This window comes from Bos indicus x Bos taurus, chromosome 18 (genome assembly GCF_003369695.1).
Source record: "Bos indicus x Bos taurus breed Angus x Brahman F1 hybrid chromosome 18, Bos_hybrid_MaternalHap_v2.0, whole genome shotgun sequence".
Lineage (NCBI taxonomy): Eukaryota > Metazoa > Chordata > Mammalia > Artiodactyla > Bovidae > Bos > Bos indicus x Bos taurus.
The window spans coordinates 2,355,010-2,375,540 of NC_040093.1; the positions used below are offsets into that span (position 1 = coordinate 2,355,010).

At 50.1% G+C, this 20,531-nt stretch overlaps 1 protein-coding gene across 1 annotated transcript; it reads right to left on the reverse strand.

Annotated features, from left to right (window-relative positions):
• Nucleotides 1–380: 380 nt before the first annotated feature.
• Nucleotides 381–18,415, reverse strand: NLRP8 (NLR family pyrin domain containing 8). The gene is made up of 11 exons (XM_027514432.1): nucleotides 18,373–18,415; nucleotides 16,152–16,595; nucleotides 15,377–15,451; nucleotides 13,289–14,888; nucleotides 10,698–10,868; nucleotides 10,178–10,345; nucleotides 8,364–8,519; nucleotides 6,219–6,389; nucleotides 5,218–5,388; nucleotides 1,863–2,033; nucleotides 381–838 (listed from the first exon to the last, which is right to left on the reverse strand). The coding sequence occupies exons 2-11, from the start codon at nucleotides 16,522–16,524 to the stop codon at nucleotides 709–711; spliced, it is 3,186 nt and encodes a 1,061-aa protein (XP_027370233.1). The 5' UTR covers nucleotides 16,525–16,595; nucleotides 18,373–18,415; the 3' UTR covers nucleotides 381–708.
• Nucleotides 18,416–20,531: the final 2,116 nt, after the last annotated feature.

Below are 20,531 nucleotides of genomic sequence, written 5' to 3' on the forward strand. Positions count from 1 at the left end.
CCCCTCCCACCCAGGCTGCCTCCTAACACTGAGCAGAGTTCCCTGTGCTGTCAGTGGGTCTTCTTGGTTATCCATTTTGGATACAGCAGTGTGTGCATGTCCCTCCCCCCACCCGGCCCCCAGGGCAACCATAAGTCCGTCCTCTAAGTCTGTGAGTCTCTGTTTGGTAAGTCAGACCATCGGTATTATCTCTTTTCGTTCCACACACAAGGGATGTCACATGATCTTTCTCCTTCTCTCCCTGACTGACTCCACTCAGTAGGACGCTCTCTAGATCTGAAACCTCTTTCAAAGCAAGATGTCTTCCTTTGTAACAGTTGACTTGCAAGTCTATTTATAAATAAACACTCGAAACGTTTTCTAATTGCTTTCATGCACATTTTTAATTCAATTCTTGCAATACCCCAGTAGGTGAGTCTGTGACACTGTTAACAGGACATATTCAAAGACATCTGGAAGCCAGGATTAGACGTGAGCTGTAATGTTCCTTACCATGGTGACCCCAATTCCATGAACTAATCTCTGTTGGACACACAACCTTCAGTATCTCCCAGGGGGCTGTTTGCAGGTCATGCTCCGTAGCATCTCCTGGAACTAACTGCGCCATCCCAGACTCAGAATGGCCCACAGACAAGGCAACCGATTCCCGATTTTCATCAGGAAAAAAAACCACAACTATATCCAGGGCAGGGGGCTGGGGTCACGAGATCAAACCATCCCTGCGGCCTGATCACAGAACTCATCTTTCCAGTCCTGGACCATCTTCAGGATGTCCTTGTTCACTACTGGGCCCTCCAGTCTTCTCATCATGTCCACTCCATTGCTTTGTTTCTTCTTCCTGTGAAAGATAAGAATCAGTGTATGCCTTTTTTTTTTTTTTGCAGTCCTGGAAAAATACATAAATCCTCTAGAATAGAACTTTAGCACCCAGGAGATGGATAAATGGAATACTGCCTGTCGGATCAGTAAACAAAGGATGTCACAGGCATCAGCGGTTGCAGGTACAGCCAAAGGTGAGCTGATGAGCCCGGAGGGAACTCAGGAAGGAACAGCTGCCGTCCAGCATCCATCAGACTGCACCCACTCCCCACGGTGAGCCCTGAGGAAACTCAGGACGTGAAAACAGGATCCTGGTCCCAGGGAGCTGAGGTGCACATCAAAAGAATGATTGCAGCGAGCCCAGAGTCTTCCAACTTCCCATACACATGCTAAGTCACGTCTGATTCTTTCTGAACCCATGGACTGTAGCCCATCATGCTCCTCTGTCCATGAGATTCTCCTGGCAAGAATACTGGAGTGGGTTGCCATTCCCTTCTCCGGGGATTTTCTCTACCCAGAGATCAAACTGGGGTTTCCTGCATTGCAGGCAGATTCTTTTCCACTGAGCCACCTGGTAGACGAGGACATGCATACACTGCTATGTTTAAAATAGATAACTGGACTTCCCTGGTGGTGTCTAGCAGCTAGGACTCCGTGCTGCCAGTGCAGGGGGCCCAGGTTCAGTTTCTGGTCAGGGAACTAGATCCCACATGCCACAACTAAGATCCTGAGCAGCCAAATAAATAAATATTTAAAAAAATAAAATAGATAACCTACAGGACCTATTGTAAAAAAAAATTAAATAAAATTTTTAAATGCAAAAAAAAAAAAAAGAGCAGACGGAGTATCCGGGTCCACTTTCTCATCACAGACAAGCAGGAGTTGGGGTGTGGCAGCCCCATGAGGGAACTGTAGACCCCCAGCAAAGGGGTGCAGGATGTGGCCACCTCCGCCAGCAGCACCTCGGGCCCAGGGTCGCCCTCCCGACGAGGCGCCTTCCCTCCCAGGCCTGTGGCTGCCGCACCCGAAGTGGCGGGACGTACAGGACGACCTCGGGGCGGAGCACCCTCTTCAGGGCAGCGTCCTGCAAGAGCTTGGCGCCCTGGAGCCCGACGCCGTTTCCGCTGAGGTCCAGGTACCGCAGGGTCCGGTTGTGGAGGAGCACGGAGGTCAGGGCTGGGCAGCAGACGGAGGTGAAGTGGCACTCCTCCAGCCTGCGGGAGGGAAACAGGCCGCGGCTGAGCGATGGCCAGCCGAGCTGTTCACAGCCCGGAAGGCATACTGTGGCCGGAATACCTCATTTCCTTCTGAATAGTCTAATGCTTTCAAACTGTGGTGCTAGAGAAGGCTCTTGAGACTTCCTTGGGCAGAAAGGAGATCCAACCAGTCCATCCTAAAGGAAATCAGTCCTGAATACTCATTGGAAGGGACTGATGCTGAAGCTCCAGTGCTTTGGCCACCTGATAAGGACAGCCAACTCATTGGAAAAGACCCTGATGCTGGGAAAGACTGAAGGCGGGAGAAGAAGGGGATGACAGAGGGTGAGCTGGTTGGATGGCATCACTGACTCAATGGGCATGAGTTTGAGCAAACTCTGGGAGTTGGTGATGGACAGGGAAGCCTGGCATGTTGCAGTCCATGGGGTTGCATGGAGTTGGACACAACTTAGTGACTCAACAACAGAAGTTTTATTTTCCTTTTAAAAATTTTATATTGGAGCATAGTTGGTTGACAATGTTGTGTTAGTTGTAGGTGTTCAGCCAAGAGATTCCCTTGTACATGTGTATGTATCTTTTCTTTAAAAAATTTTTTCCCGTTTAGGTTATAGAGTGTTGAGCAGAGTTCTTCTGTGCTACACAGTAGGTCCTTGCTGGTTATCTGTTGTATATATAGTAGCAGTTTTAAAAAATTAAACTACTGTGTAGCACAGGGGACTCTGCTCCATGCTATGTGTTAGCCTGGTTAGGAGGGGAATTTGGGAGAGAATAGATACATGTATATCTATGTTATGGCCAAGTCCCTTCACTGTTCACCTGAAACTATTACAACATTGTTAATCAGCTATGCCGCTGCTGCTGCTGCTAAGTCGTGTCCGACTCTGTGCAACCCCATAGACGGCAGCCCACCAGGCTCCTCCGTCTCTGGGATTCTCCAGGCAAGAATACTGGAGTGGGTTGCCATTTCCTTCTCCAGTGGGGTTGCCATTTCCTTCTCCAGTGCATCAAAGTGAAAAGTGAAAGTGAAGTCGCTCAGTCGTGTACGACTCTTAGCGACCCCATGGACTGTAGCCCACCAGGCTCCTCCATCCATGGGATTTTCCAGGCAAGAGTACTGAAGTGGGGTGCCATTGCCTTCTCTGGTTAATCAGCTATACCTTAATACAAAATAAAAAAGTTAAAAATAGATTACTTATTAAAAATATAGTTGATTTACAATGTTGTATTAATTTCTGCTGTACTGCAAAATGATTCAAATATACATATATATATATATATTTTTTTCTTTTTTTTCACTTATGGTTACCTGGAAATGTATTCCATACTTGCAAATATACTTCACTCAACCTAGGAGATGAATCAATATTTAAATCCCAAGACTAAATTTCTGGAGTAAAAGAATTGTGACCTGCAGTGAATTCCCTTCGAGTAGTTAATTATCAACAAAAATGAAATCCATTATCAGGATTAATCCTAGGAATTAAAGATGTAACATAAAGTGATTTAAATGATCTAGACTTAAGTGATGTCACTTACATGTGGAATATAAGAAATCACACAAGTGAGTAAATATGCAAAACAAGAAAACTCACAGATATAGAAGACAAACTAGTGTTAACAAGGGGGAGATGGAAAAAGGGGAAAATTAACTAATTGAATTAAGAGAGACAAACTATTAAGTATAAAATAAGTAAGTAACAAGGATGTATTGTACAACATGGGGAATTGTAGTCATCATTTTTATAATAATGTTTAATGGGGTAGACTCTGTAAAAATACTGAATCACTATACTGTATGCCTGAAACTAGTGTAATATGATAAGCAACTGTACTTAAAAAAAAAAAAAAAAGCTCACATATCTGAGTGAAAAAAAGACCTAGGCGTAGAACCCAGATCATACCAATAGTGAACAGAAAATGCAGGTAGGAAAGAGGCAAAAAAAAAAAAAAAGAAAAAGTGTATATGCATAACAATCACTTTGCTGTGTGCCTGAAACTGACACAATATTGTTAATCAATTCCAATACAAAATTTAAAATGAATAAAAAATAAGTCTAAAAAAGTTTCAACCTTTGTTACTGGAGAAGAGATGTTTTTAAATCTTTTCCAAATATCTGGAGTAGCCACTATAACAATTAAAAATAGGGTAGATCCTTTTAAGTCACTGACTAGTATGATGTTGGCATAGAGATGTTATAAGAGAAGAAAGAATTATATACAGAGAAAAGAGTCCCTAAGCATAAACACTGATTTCAGAAGACTCCATCTAAGGCTAAGGTATTAGTCTAAAACTAACAAATGTTTCACTGAATGGAAGAATTTTTCCTGGAATGATGGTCCTTAAACCCTAGCATTCCTGGGAATCATGTGAGGTGTTTGTGAGACAGGCTGTGCGGGGCCCACGTGATCCAGCAACCCTACGTCTGGGTATGGACCCAAGAAATAGAAATGAGAATATCAGAGTTATCTGCACCTCATGTTCACAGCAGCACTGTTTACAACAGCCATGATATAGAGCAACCTAGATGCCCATCGCCAGATGAATGGATAAAGAAGGTGTGGTATGCACACACCGTGGAATACTACGCAGCCGTGAAGAAGCAGCTGTGGCACGTTTACACAACAGCACACGTCGCAGCCACAAAGCAGAAGGAAACCCTGCCGTTTGTGATGACTTGGGTGGACTTCGAGGGCATAATGCTCAATGAGATAAACCAGACACATGCAGGCAAATGATGCAAGAATTTGCCTTTCTAACAACTTCCCAGACAAAAACATTCATAGTGATAAAAAATCCACGTGCCGATGCAGGAGATGTAGGTTTGATCCCTGGGTCAGGAAGATCCCTGGGAAGAGGAAATTGCAACCCACTGCAGTATTCTTGCTGGAAAATCTCATGGACAGAGGAACCTGGCAGGCTACAGTCCATGGGGTTGCAAAGTCGGATGCTACTGAGCGACCACACACACACAGCCCCACAGCCCACAGGGTCACAGAGTCAGACACGACCGAGCGATTGAACAATATTTGAGGACTACACTCTGAGAACCACTGCTCTGAAGCTTCTAAGTCCTCTACCCAAATGGATGGCAAATCCCAGCAATGCAAAACACGTCCCCACATTCTACCCTGAGAATTTTACAGACCCCGGGTCGCAAAGGAAGCAATGGGGACAGCTTACTCGAGAACCTGGAGGCCAGAGTCAGGGTTCAACAGGGGCTGACACAGCAGGACCACGCCGCTGTCCCTCAGCCTGTTAGCGCCGAGGTCCAGACTTCTCAGGGTTTTATTTTTATCAAGAGCAGATGCTATATCTTGACAGCACTCGGAGGTCAGGGCGCAGTTCCTCAGCCTGCAAAGAAACACCCAACCAAACGCCTTTAAGCTTCTTTTCTGCCTTTTGTATTTTTTTTTGTACAACAGCTTTACCTAAATATAATAATTGATGCTTTCGAACTGTGGTGCTGGAGAAGACTCTTGAGGGTCCCCTGGACAGCAAGATCAAACCAGTCAATCCTAAAGGAAGCCACCCTGAATATTCATTGGGTGATGCTGAAAGTGAAGCTCCAATACTTCGACCACCTGATGTGAAGGGAAGACTCATTGTAAAAGACCCTGATGCTGGGAAAGACTGGGGGCAGGAGAAGGGGGCGACAGAGGATGAGGTGGTTGGATGGCATCATTGACTCAACGGACATGAGTTTGAGCAAGCTCCGGGAGACGGTGAAGGACAGGGAAGCCTAGCGTGCTGCAGTAGATGGGGTTGCAAAGAGTTGGACACTACTGAAGTGATTTAGCACACATGCACAGCATCGCTGAAAGGAATTTAGCATGATCTGGTGTTGGAACTGCCTCAAGCTAATAGCTCCTGCAGTGATGAAAAGACGTCAGCATCTCTGACATCTCACAAAGCCGTGCCTCTGCGATTCCCCGCTGGGTCGCCCGGCACATAATCTGAGAACTCTGTCCCTAGCTAGTTTGCCCCTGAAACTGAAACCACTGCCATCCTCCTCTCTGTTACGCTTTCTTCCAGTATCCGCACAAAGCCACGCGTGCAGTAGGCGCTTGATCAATCCGTGGCGTAAAGGAACATATAACATACACAGGGCAGTCTCTCCCCACCGCCCTATTCTTCCCCAGGGAGTTCCAGAGAGCACACCGCTAGTAAGTCTAGGGACTTACACCAGCCTCTGCAGAGGACACGGAAAGTGTTGCAAGATGTTCCAGAGCTGCTTCACCCCGTCATCCTGCAAGGCGTTTTCTGCCAGGCTCAGGTGGGTCAGACTCTGGTTACTCACGAGAGAAAAGGCAAGACTTTCGCAGGAAAGCGGCGTGAGGTCACAATTCTCCAGCCTGTGGGTGAGACACTCACAGTCGGGATGCAGTTTAATTTGTTCCCTTGACTGGGTTTCTCCTGGTCTCCTGCTGAGACTCAACGGTTTCCATCTGGGCTTCCGATCTAAAGGCAGACGTCTCCTCCCACTTCTGTGACCACCTCTTAGGGCTTCCCGGGTTTAAAGGAGAGGACTGGGGGTCGTGATGTGAGAAGGAATTGTGGATCAAGAAAACAGTTATAGAGAGGGATGAAGAGGGTAGAAAGCGACCAGCAGGGACTCTAAGAGTGAAGACATTTATGGAGATGACGTGGGAAGAGACAACATCTCAGAAAGTTACAGAAAGATGGAAAGGTGCCCTGAAGACGTAAGGCAGGCCTTGGTGTTAGAGAAGCTAAGATGCAGCGGCTTCCTTGGAGGTCCGGTGGTTACGGCCCTGCGCTTCCACTGCAGGGGCACGGGTTTGATCCTGGGTGGGGGAACTAACCTCCCACATGCCATGCAGCCAAAAGCAGACGAAAAAAACAGCTAAGGTGGAGAGGATGGTTCTGAAAGCGTTTTCATCCACAGCGAGGGAGTGCAGATGTAAATGAGAAAGTGTCTGCTGCTGGGACTTCTCTGGTGGTCTGATGGCTAAGCCTGCACGGCCCCAGTGCAGAGGCTCAGGTTCGATCCCCAGTCAGGGAGGTCAGTCCCACATGCTGCAGCTAAGACCGGCTCAGCCAAATAAATAAAATAAAATAAATTAAACGTTAAAAGAAGAAAATGGAGGAAAGAAAGTATCTAATGTTGTCATCACTCGGTGTGGTGACAGCTGATCACTGGACTTAGCGTGGTGATCGTTCGTGAGTTAGAAAGTACCAGGTCACCGGAAACTCACTAAGGTTGTGAGTCAGTTATACTTCAGTTAAAAAGTAATCTAGTGCTTGAGTTACACATAAACAGCAGCATGTCATTTTGTCCTCAACAGATGGGCCAAAGCTGTAACAGTAACAAGAGTCTGATGAGAATTTGGTGCGGGCGGATTTTCACACACACCGCAGGTGGGACTGCAAATTGGTACATGTGGTCTGGAAATGAGCCTGGTAATCCTGAAGATAAGCACTCTCCGTGACATGGCAGTTCTACGTGTGTGTGTGTGTGTGTGTGTGTGTGTGAATAGCTCAGGCCTCAGCGGCAGATAAGACAGACACTTAAACTGTTGCGTGTTCATACATGTTACCACCCAGCACCAAAAAGGAACAGCCTGTAGAAACAACGAAACACAGAAGACGTCAGTTGACTGGGAAAAGCACACACGGCTGATGAGGCCGCTCGAGAGCCCAAGGGCCTGCAGACCCGTGCTCCGGGTCGGGGTCCATGTGTGGCTGTGTCGCGGCAAACACAGGTAGGGAGCCTGAGCCCACCTCCAGATGGGGCTCGGGTCCCGGGGCCGGGGTCACCCGTGAGGAGGGAAGATGGTGCCGGCGAGGTTCCAGTGCGAAGAGGGGCTGACGACGCGCCAGGATGACTGTGCTTCTACCTCCAGGGGCAGCCGGTGCGGACACGTGCTGGGTGAGAGCCCTGTCTGTCTCTGTCTCGCCCTCTCCCTGCCTCCTCGTCTGTCTCCCTGTCTGTCTCTCCATCTCTGTCTGTCTGTCGGTGTCTCTCTCTGTGTGTCTTTCCCTGTCTCTGCCTGTCTCTCTCTCTCTGTCTCCCTGTCTGTCTCTCCATCTGTCTCTGTCTCTCTATCTCTGTCTGTCTGTCTGTCTGTCCATCTGTCTCTGTCTCCCTGTCTCTCCATCTGTCTCTGTCTGTCTCTGTGTCTGTCTGTCTCTGTCTGTCCGTCTGTCTGTCTATCTGTCTCTCTCTCTCTCTCGACCCTTCACTGTCCCCCCCACACCATTAACAACCACAAGACTTTGCTTTGTTCCGTGATGCACTCTCCCCCGTTTTCTGTTTTCCTCCGTCTCCCGACCATCTGAGGCACAGCACAGCACCCGGTAAGACTCACGACAGCCTCTCCAGCTGGGGCGCCAGCACCGGGGGACACTCCTCGCCCCTCTCCAGGGAGCCACGTCTCAGCATCAGGGTCTTCAGGTGGATGTTCCTCTTGAGACTCCTGGTGAGGTCAGCCCCGTTGGTGGGGTCAAACGGGCAACCTTCCAGCCTGCGGGAGTCACAGCGACAGCAGCCCTGAGCTCCCGGGGGTGTGGTGCCCCCAGCCACCCGACCTCGCATCCTCCTCGGCCCTCGTCCCTCCCCGAGAGCCGCGGGAGGGGGCTTCCATCCTCTCCGGGTGAACCCGCATCCATTCAGCATCTGAACTGCACATCACCAGCGGAAAACGGGCTTCCCTGCTGGCTCAGCTGGTAACGAATCCACTGCAATGCGGGAGACCCCGGTTCAATTCCTGGGTTGGGAAGATCCGCTGGAGAAGAGAAAGGCTACCCACTCCAGGATTCTGGCCTGGAGAATCCCATGGACTGTGTAGTCCATGGGGTCACCAAGGATCAGACATGACTGAGTGACTTTCACTAGTACAACAGAAAACAACACACGCGGGGCCGTGACGAACTGGCGTGGAGTAACCGTGGGGCTCTAATCCCAGACAGGGACTCCGCCTGCCCTCGAGCACACCTTCTTTCCACGCTTATCCGCCAAACCACCTTCAGGATGAAGAACCAGCGGACAGAGTAGGGGCTGCAGGTGGGGGGCGGGGTGGAGGAAATGATGGTTTAAGGGCGCAACCCCCCAGTTATAAGGTGACTGAACTCTGGAGATCACTGGTCCAATCTGCTGATGGTGATTAACTCGAGGGCCGTGTGCACGGACGTGGCTAACAGAGCTGATCTCAAGTGTTTAAACGGCGGCTTGTGAGCCGGCCAAGGGGTTAATTAGCCTGACGGTGGCGAGCGGTTCACGGTGCGTGCATGCATGAGACCATCATCTTAAAAAAGAAGCTGAGTGAACGGTCACAAACAGGAATGAAAGGCTGTCATTTGCAGCAACAGAGATGGATCCAGAGATGATCATACTGTGTGAAGTGAGTCAAACACAGACATTTTGGTATCACCTGTATGTGGAATCTGAAGCATAACATGAAAGAATTTATTTACAGAAGAGAAACAGACTCACAAACATAGGAGACAAAGTCACAGTTACTAAAGGGGAAAGGGATGGGGAGAGGCAGAGATCAGGAGTCCGGGATGAACAGGTCTATGTTCAGGACAGATCATGTCCAGAATCGACCGCGTTGCTGTACAGCAGAAGCAAAGACAACATTGTAAAGCAACTATAGTCCAATTAAACAATAAAGTAGATGAAGCAATAAGGGTTTCCTCTATAGCACAGGAAACTGTAGGGCTTCCCAGGTTAAGGACCCGCCTGCCATTGCAGGAGACACCAGTTCCATCCCTGGGTCGGGAAGAACCCCTGGAGGAGGGCCCGGCAATCCACTCTAGTATTCTTGCCTGGAGAATCCCCCTGGACAGAGGAGCCTGGTGGGCTACAGTCCATGGTGTCGCACAGAGTTGGACAGGACTGAAGCAACTTAGCACAGCACAGCATAGCCCAGGGAACTATCTTCAATATCTCACAATAACCTATAATGGAAAAGAATCTGAAAAAAAAATCTATCTGCAGAACGGAATCGCTGTGCTGTACACCTGAAGCTAACACGATATTGTAAATCGATGACACTTTGATAAGAGAAGAAAGCTGGGTGAAACGAGCAGCAACTGCACACAGTGAGACGTCAGCCAGACTGAGCCTGCAACCAGTGCCCTGGGTGCCGGCGTCCCGTCCCTGCCGCGCCTCGGGCCTCACCTGAGAAACTGCAGAAAACACCATGGGTGTTTCAGGGTGTTGCAGAGAGCATCTATCACTTGGCATCCCACTTCTGTGTCTTGTATTTCCAAGTGTCTCAGGTACTGGTTTTCCACCAAAACTCTGATGATGCCTTCACTCACCACGAGGGGGCCCACACGCTTAAAGCTGAGGAAGCAAGCGGTGTCAGTTATCACAGCGTCCTACGAGCCCATCAACCCTGAACACTCTCTGGAAGGATGGATGCTGAAGCTGAAGCTCCAGTACTTTGGCCCCCTGATGTGAAGACCTGACTCCTTGGAAAAGAACCTGATGCTGGGAAAGAGAAAAGGCGGGAGGAGAAGGGGGAGACAGAGGATGAGATGGCTGGATGGCATCACTGACTCGATGGACATGAGTTTGAGCAAGCTCTGGGAGATGGTGAAGGACAGGGAAGCCCGGCGTGCTTCGGTCCATGGAGTCGCTAAGAGTTGGACACGACTGAGCGGCCGACACTGAGGTCAGGCTGACTGGCACTCACATCAGTTTCCGGAGGTTACAGTGGGGATGCCTCAGTGCTGCAGCAAGAGTCTCCACGGCCTCTGTGTCCATCACACTGTCTCTCACAGTCAGGACTTCCAAACTCTCGTGTGTCTTAAACACAGAGCAGAAGTCTTGCCACCAGAGAGAACGCAAGTCACTGCCTTCTGGTCTGTGTGGGAGTTAAAAAAAAAAAAAAAAAGAAAAAATAGCTCATCATTAGCTATTAAGCTTGAGAAAACCTACCAGCAAACCCAGGACTTGCTTATGATCGTGGATCCCTTTGGGGCTTTCCTGAGATGCCCTCATTTAGAAAGTGGCCCAGGGGACTTGCCTGGTGGCCCAGTGATTAAGAATCTGCCTCGCAATGCAGGGGGTGTGGGTTTCATCCTTGGTGGGAACTAAGCTCCCACATGCCTGCAGAGCAGCAAACCCCCGCGTTACAGCTACTGAGCCCAGGAGGCACAGCTGAAGCGTCTGCGCTGCGAGGGGAGATCCCACATGATGCAAGGAGGGAGCGGCTGCCGCCACCCAGACCCCACGCAGCCAAATACATACTTAAAAAATAAATACAGAGTTGCCCAGCAGAACTGCTCTGAGACTTCTCATTCTATTCCAGGGAGATTTGTGGCCCCACTTACAGTTTAACATGACTGAGGGAGAGAGAGAGCTGCGCTGTGATCAGTCAGGATTTATATGCGGGCAGGTATTAGGTCGCCAGATAGAAACCGTATTCTTACTGTGTGCCTATGAAATTGTCATTAAGGAGAAACGCCTTGAAGCAAGTCAGGGAAGGAGAAGTATCATATGACACCCCTCGTATGTGGGATCTAGAGAGAAATCATGCAAGTGAACTTATGAAACAGAAAGAGACTGAACTTATTCAGAGAATGAACTTATGGTCCATTTTAGTCACTCAGTCGTGTCTGACTCTTTGGGAACTTATGGTCAGCAAGGGGGAAGGATGGGGGGAAGGGATGGTTAGGGAATTTGGGATGGACATGCACACGCTGCTATTAAAATGGAGAACCAAAAAGGACCTTCTGTAGACACAGGGAACTCTGCTCAGGGCTGTGTGGGAGCCTGGATGGGAGGGGGCTTGGGGGAGCATGGACACGTGTATATGTAGGGCTGAGTCCCTTCGCTGTTCACCAGAAACTATTGCGGCATTGTTAATTGGCTCTACCACACATAAAGTAAAAATTTTAAAAAGGAAGAATAAAACTCTATAAAGGAACAGAATAAGGGGAAAGTATCATTATTACTATTAGGGCATGGTGAGCACAGAGTCTAAAGTCTCTCCCAACAGCAGCGTGTTCAGTGGTTTGGCTCCGGTCTTCACCTTCACTCTTCCCCATCACAGACCCCACTGGACAGCGTGTGCCTGGAGACTGAAAACATTACAGTGTGTACAGAATGAGGGGGACAGACGGGGGAGCCCCAGAGAGTGAGGAGCACAGACGGGGGAGCCCCACAGAATGAGGAGCACAGACGGGGGAGCCCCACAGAATGAGGGGGACAGACGGGGGACCCCAGAGAGTGAGGAGCACAGACGGGGGAGCCCCACAGAATGAGGGGGACAGATGGGGGAGTCCCACAGAGTGAGGGGGACAGACGGGGGGAGCCCCACAGAGTGAGGGGACAGACGGGAAGGAGCCCCACGGAATGAAGCTGACAGACGGGAGGGAGCCCCACAGAATGAAGGGGTGACAGATGGGAGGGAGCCCCAGGTGCGTGGTGGGGAGGGCACTCAGCATAGCAGGAAGGAAGGTGAACTGTGCATCTTGCTTTTTTGTTCCAGGATTTTCTTGGTTTTAGTGGAACCCAGCAACCCCAGGCATAGTGTCTGTCCTGTTATTTTCCCCCAGCTTAGGAGTTACTTTCTTTTCCATTTTATGCTTTTCCACCAGCAGTTTGGGGCTTCCTTGGTGGGTCAGCTGTAAAGAACCTGCCTGCCAGTGCAGGAGATGTAAGAGACATGGGTTCGATCCCTGGGTCAGGAAGACCCTCTGGAGAAGGACATGGCAACCCACTCCAGTGTTTTCCCCGGAGAATCCCATGGACAGAGGAGCCTGGCGGGCTACAGTCCGTGGGGTTGCAAAGAATCAGACACGACTTAGCAACTAAACAATGATGGGAGGTTTAGAATGTCACACACTCTTAGACACGTGGGTCAGTGAAACTGTACCAAATGTTCACGACAACCCCCAGCCGAGACATAAACGCTGGGTTCCTGCTTGTGTTTTCAACGAAGCCATATTGTTTCAAGCAGAATTACTCGGAATATGACTAAACACATGCTCTGCAACATTTAACCCAGGACTTCCTTTAGTTGCATGAGAGAGAAAAAAAATACACGAAGTTTCTCTAGTTCACTGATGGTCTCTGGGGTTCAGATAATGAAGTCACCATTGAGCCCACCACTACCAATTCTTTTTTTTTGTTAAACTGGAACAGCCTGTTTATAAGACAAACTCCCATGCACAAGGGATCAACTCACAACAGGCGGTCACCCTTGATGCCCAGGAGATGCTAGACAAGGCTCCCCAACAGGACCCCGAATCCCACCGAAGGAGAGATTTGAGCACTTACTGGGGGGAAGGAAGAGGGCCTGGTGAGAGGCTGGTGGCTTTGGCGACGGCCCAGGAGATGGTCACTTCTAACTCCCGCAGCTGTCGGCAGAACTTGAGGCAGAAAGCGGAGACCTGCAGGTCTCTGATCTTGCTGATGACCAGCAGAGCCTTACGGTGGTTGTGGAGGATCTGACCCACGAAGACCTCCTCCCGGATCTCGTGCAGACAGTAGAACAGCTGGGGGAGCCCGTGCTGCGGGGTCAGGGGGTCACCGTCGGGCGGCATGGTGGCGACCTTCAGCAGCTTCCTCTTGTTCCCCAGGGACACCTTGCACCCAAACAGCTGCTCCACAGCAAGGGCGCATGTGTCGTTCAACAGCCCAAACAGGAACAGCGCCATCCCGGCCAGGTGGTTTTTCCTTCTCCCGGGATGAGCGAGCAGCTGAAAGATGCGGAAGCGATCCAACACTTGGAAATTCCTGAGCCTCTGCGGGAAGCAGAGGACGAACAGCAGGGCGGCAAAGAACTCCTGGAAGCTCGGGTGGGCGAAGGCGATGAGGTCCCCGCCAGCCACCGCCCTCCGGAGGACCCTCACCCCGAGAAACACCTCGACGTCCCTGTCGTCCAGTCTGGCCAGCTTGAGGTCCATCTCACTGAACACCCACTGGTTCTTCCACATGCCCTCCACAGCCAAGGAGCACAGGCGTTTCAACTGCTCTTGGGGGGTCTCGCCGACGACATGCCTCACCCTGGTTGGCAACAGGCTGGAGAGGTAGTGGATGAACACGGCCGTGGCATTGGGGAATGCCCGCGGCAGGCTGCTTCCTCTCTCCATCTGTTGCTTCAGACAAGAGCAGACCAGCCAGCAGATGACGGGGACTCGGCACATGGAGAAGAGGACCGCGTTGCCCATGGCAAAACGCAAGGCTGCGTCGGCATCGCGCCTGTTTTTGAAGTACGACCTGAAGTACCTGGATCTCTCAGGCGCACTGAAGCCCATCAGGGTGATCAGAGAGGGGCTGTTCAGAAAGGGGCCCACGGTCTTCCACAAGCTGAACCTCAGGAAGACGATGATCGTGGCATCAGGGAGCATCCTTTTGCTCAACAGACTGGTCAGGAGGACGGAGCCTGGCATCTTCTGGCTCCAGTCTTCACTCAGGTCCTCCCGTCTGTCTATGAGGGTCAAGGTTAGTTCCTCGAAGCCATCCAGCAGGAGGAGGAGGTGTTCTGGGTGGGAGAGGATCCTAGACGCGAGAGCTGGAGACCCGGACAACTTGCAGGCGATCAGCTCGGAGAAGCTCTGCTCCTCCGGCCGGTCCATCTCCTGGCAGTGGAGGTAGAAAGCGAGCCAGCCCTTGTGGGCGTAGAACTTGTTCTCTGCCCACTGCTGCATCACTTTTTTGGCCACGGTGGTTTTCCCGACGCCGGCGTCTCCCTGGAGGACCACGGTCTTGGGCTGTCTTCCTTGGGGCTTTCTGGGGAGAAGAAGACACTGCAGGAGTGTGTCTTCTCTGCAGGGCTCTTGGTAAAAGAAGTCCACGTTGTTCCCAGGCCAAGATGTCCTGTCCCACAGGGTTGAGTGCTCACTCATCACACGTGCCTTGTACTCCCGAATTTTATCTGCAGGAACGAGACGGGGGAGACACAGGGTCCAGCATCAGCTGTTCGTGAGAACTAACCGATCAACCAGAGAACGAGCCTCCGTGTCTACCGTAGGCTCTGGGACACAGGTGCACTGATGAGGCACTTGTCCTGCAAGCCCTGGTGTTCCAGGGGCTAAGGCTCAATCCTCCCAATGCAGGGGGCGCAGGCTGTGTCCCTGGTCAGGGAACTAGACCCCACATGCCGCAACTAAGACCTGGCACAGCCAAAAATAAATTAAAAAAAATACGAAGAAAAAAAAAGACTGGATCCAACCGAGAGAGAGAAGGATGGTGGCTGGACTTCCTCCTGAGATGAGTTCACAAGCGCTCCTTTATCTGAAGTTCTGATTCACAGAAGGGACACTGGGCACACCCGTTTGCAGTGCCCCCCACCTCAGGAAGCCAGCATCTCATCCCAACCCACCGCCTCTTGTCTGCCAGGGTCTACACAGGGCCAGCACGTACCAGACTCATCTTCCTCCAAAGTCAGCTCCCTCTTTCTCAGGCTCAAGGCCTCTGGTTCCAAGTTAGGTAAAATTTCTGGAACAGACCAAAAAAACAAAAAGGAGGCTGCCTCATAGGCATGACAAGATGGACAGAAAGACAGAGCCGCCCAGAGGCAACAGGGCCTTTAAGGAGAGTGGCGGCCAGGCCATCCACAAGTCTCATCCTCTCATCTTCTTGGCGCAGGGAGAGGAAAATACCTGGGCTTCCATCACCATGTTGGGAGGTGAGAATGGTGCAGAGGCAGACGGTACCGGGAAGGGTGTCTGTGTGTGTGTATTCAGTCGCTTAGTCATAATGTAAAGCCAATGTCAAAAGGGTGGGGAGGGGAGGGAAGTTCTAGAATAAAAGTGTTTTAAAAGCTGTAATGCGTGCATGCTAAGTCGCTTCAGTCGTGTCTGACTCTTTGTGACCCCATGGACTGTAGCCTGCCAGGATCCTCTGTCCATGGGATTCTCCAGCCAGGAATACTGGAGCAGGTTGCCATTTCCTTCTCCAGGGGATCTTCCTGACCCAGGGATAGAACTCGTGTCTCTTACATTGCAGGCGACTTCTCTACCACGGAGCCGTCAGGGAAGCCCGTACATGTGTGTGTATGTCTGTGTGTACACACACACACACACATATACACTCCACTTCTTTCCCTTGTTCAGCTGGTCCACAGGAGCGGCTGAGAAAGCGCTGAGTTCTCCAGCCCCCAAGCCCACCCCCAGCTCTGTTCTAGATCCCCTCTCACCGTTCAGCTCCCTCTGCGTCTGAAGACACAGCTCTGTCTGGTTCATCTTGGCGAAGATGTCACGAGCCATCTCCCAGGCGCGTTGTCCCGGGAAGTACTCAGTGAGCAGATGAACCAGCTCCCCGCAGCGGGCTGACTTCAGCTGGTCCCAGGTGAGCGGGCTGTAGCCGGGTCTGGGGTTCTCCTCCACCAAAAGCTGCTTGAACCTTTGTAGATGCTCCGCGCTTACAGAAAGCATGAAAGGCATGACTCCATTTCTGAAGGGGAGGGTGGAGGAGGAGGAGGACTCCAGCGAGGGAGGGGAGACACCAGAGGGGGACAGAGGGGAGGACGGGCAGGAGGAGGGGTCAGAGCTCAAGTTCATGTCGCCCATGGTCACTCAGGGTTGGGAACTGCAGCACCAGCGGGCAGAGGGGACCAGCTGGAAGAGAAGACAGAGGCAGCCTGTGGAGACATGAGGTTACAGAATGTGAGAGCACCATCCCGGGGAGGAGGTTTATTTAGACTTGATGGAGCCTGGTGGCTTCCCTGGTGGTCCAGACCTAAAGAACCCGCCTGCAGTGCAGGAGACCTGGGTTCCATCCCTGGGCAGGGAAGAGCCTCTGGAGGAGGAAATGGCAACCCACTCCAGTGTCCTTGCCTGGAGAATCCCATGGACAGAGGAGCCTGGCGGGCTGCAGTCCACGGGGTCACGAAAGGGTGCGATATGACTGAGTGACGAACACTGTAACCGGTGAAGCCTGTCACGTGCTGGATTTTCTCTTTCCCTCCCTTCCTGGGAAACTCTCTGTCCTGTGGAAAGACCTGGGGTCCATCCGGTGCTGGGGCTCAGCATTTAGACTCAAATCCACTCTGGCGTTTATTCTTTTCTCACCTTTGATGGCGGGAATCTTATCATAGCTGCCGGGCACGGTTCTCAGAGAGACACCCCCAGAGGTACATTTAAGACAGCGCCTGGTACATCAAAGCTTCCGAGAAGGACTCGGGCTTCCTTCTATACCATGGTTATTTTAAAGACTCACAATAAAAAAAAAAAAAAACAAGCTAATGTCAAAAGGGTGGGGAGGGGAGGGAAGTTCTAAAATAAAAGTGTTTCAAAAGCCGTAATGCGTGCTTGCTAAGTCGTTTCAGTCCTGTCCGACTCTTTGCAACCCTGTGGACTGTAGCCCGCCAGGCTCCTCTGTCCATGGGATTCTCCAGGCAAAAATACTGGACTGGGTTGCCATTTCCTTCTCCAGGGCATCTTCCCAACCCAGGGATCGAACCTGCGTCTCTTACGTCTCCTGAATTGGCAGGCAGGCTCTTTACATCAGTGCCACCTGGGAAGCTCAAACCCTGTAATAAGCGGATGCAATTTGTGCTCCTAGTTTAAATAAGACAGCTGTAGGAGATATTCTTAGGACAGCTGGGGAAGTTTGAATATGGATTTGATAATATATGGTATTAAAGAATTAATGTAAATATTTTTTAAAAGGTATGTATGTTATTCCCTGCTACCTGTCTTCTCCACATCACATCCTTCTTCCACCGGCTTGCACCGGATTTATTGTGTGTAAAGAGCGGAATGTGGAGGAAGAGAGAATGAAGTCTTTATCAGGAGGGGCTTGAGTCTCGGTCTACTTATGCTCACATCCTATTGCTTCTCCGAGTTTTTTTGTTTTTTAACATTTTGGGATGTGGACCATTTTTGAAGTCTTTATTGAGTTTGTTACCATAATGCTTCTGTTCCATGTTTTGGATTTTTGGCCACAAGGCACGTGGGATCTTAGCCCCCTGACCAGGATGGAACCCGCCCCCTCCCGCCCCCGCACCGGGAGGTGGGGTCTCAACCGCTGGATCACCAGGGCAGCCCGTCTCTGAGTCATCTTTCCTTATCATCCTTCAGCGCTCATCCCCTCATCCGGGAACTTCCCGGTTGCTTAAGTCATCCTGTGCTGGGCGCTGACTCAAAGTTCTCTCTCTTTCCCTTTGCAGCAGGGGTTGTGGATAATTGCAAGCTCCCTGTGGATAAGAACCACCTCCACTCTTGATTCCGTTCTTCTGCTATTTGAGCAAAAAGAAGAAGCCTAGGTTAAGAAAAAGGGAAGATCTTCAATATAACAACCGAACTTCACACCTCGAGGAACTAGAAAGAGAAGCGTCAATGCACGGGTCTGATCCAGTAACTGTGGGAAAGTGCCGTGGAAGACTAGGACGTAGAAAAGGAAAACAACCCACTCACCCCGAAGGGAGCTAGGCTTCCTGGCTCCTTCCTGTCACAGACATCTCCCAAAGCAGAACGAGAAGGCGCTGGGCCGGCCCGCCGTCCACCTTTATAAGCTCTGGGCACCGCTCAGCTTCCGCCCTCGTTTCCCATTGGCTGCGGCTGGCACGTTGCCGCCTCCTCACCGCACAAGCTGGAAAGCATTTAGCATTCTGAGTGGGAGGGCCTGGGCTGCGAGGCTTATCCTCACGGGTGCTCCCATTTGGGAAGGACCTGCGCCCCTGCCTCTTCGATTCAGCAGAACAAGCAACTTTAGAAAATGACAGGTTTGGGGAGTTCCCCCGGACTCGTAGAGGGCAAAACGCCTGTCCTCAGCACAAAGATGCTGCATCCAGCGGTAAACCTCTAGAGCCATTAACCGGATGATCTTGTTCCCATGACCATCACCCCTATTTGGAATGTGATTTCACTGAGCAAAAGGAAGGTTTTGGCATCAGCAGGTCCTAATGTGGGTCTCCCCAAAACAGACCCTCTCAGAGGGAGACCCAGAGACAGAGCATGTCAGAATATCACACACACATCTTGGTCATAGTTTTTCCACAAAATCTGTTGGGTTTTCCAATATGTAATCAAGAATCTGCATATACAGCTTTACCTGTTCTTTTCCAGGCCTTACGCCTTGCTCTAATTGCTTCCTCATTGCTAAATTTAAAACTAATTACAATTGCCCATTGCCTGGATCCTCAGCCTATTAAAGGTGGAAGGTGGGCACATTGTGGGTTATTCTCAAATATCCTTTGGTATTGATTTCTAACATAATTCCACAGTGAAAAGAGAACAGACTTTGTATGCTTTCAAAACCTTTAGACCGTGACATTTTTTTTCACCTGGTTTACATCCCTGGATATGTTCAGTCCTAAAGGAAATCAACCCTAAATATTCATTGGAAGGACTAAAGCGGAAACTCCAGTACTTTGGCCACCTGATACAAAGAGCTGACTCATCGAAAAAGACCCTGATGTTGGGAAAGATTGAAGGCAGGAGGAGAAGGGGACGACAGAGGATGAATGGTTGGATGCCATCATGGACTCAATGGATATGAGTTTGAGTAAACTCTGGGAGATGGTGATGGACAGGGAGGCCTGGTGTGCTGCGGTTCATAGGGTTGCAAAGGGTCATACACGACTGAGCGACTGAACAACAACACGTTCCAGTGTCTCCTAGTGTATACTCCATGGGAACTTGAATAGAATTTATTCCCTGCTGTTGTGTGAAAACTGTATAAATCTTAATTGTTGAATTGGTTCATAGTGCTTTTTAGATCTATAGTATCCTTCTATGGGCTTTCCCAGTGGCTCAGCGGTAAAGAATCTGTCTGCAATGCAGGGGTTGCAGGAGATGCAGCTTTGATCCCTGGATCAGGAAGATCCCCTCAAGTAGGAAATGGCAACCCACTCCAGTATTCTTGCCTGGAGAATCCCATGGACAGAGGAGACTTGCAGGCCACAGTTCATAGCGTTGCAGAGTCGGACACGACTGAAGCAACTTAACATCACACACACATAGACTTCTTTCTGTCTATTCATTCTATTGATTTCTGAGAGTTTAATATTGAAACTCCAACTAAAAGTCTTAATTTATCTACTTAAAAAATAATTGCAATAGATAGTGGAATGATATGTAACTTCGTTCTTAGCGACCCCATGGACTGCAGCCTACCAGGCTCCTCCATCCATGGGATTTTCCAGGCAAGAGTACTGGAGTGGGGTGCCATTGCCTTCTCCTAGTCTGTTTCTCAAGTCTACTGTAAATGTGCTATCCTACTTGCATACTTTAAGAGATTTTTTTAAAAAGGGGGGGAAAGGTGGATGGTGGGGCAGACCAAGTGCATTTTCCTTCTGCTTTGGGAGATGTTTATGACAGGAAGGAGTCAAGAAGCCTACTTCCCTCCAGGGGTGAGTTAAATGAGTTAAAATTGTTCATTAAAATCACTAATTTAATTGGTAATACAATAGTAAATAGTGGTGGTATAAAGACTAAGCTGCCTTGATCCTGACTTCAGTGGAAAAGCCTCCGTGTATCTGATGGAATGGGTTCACGGGTGGTTTTCCTTGCATTGGGAGAAGAAATGGTTCCAGATGTGGTTGTGATTTTCAGACCTCATGGACTCTTTTTTT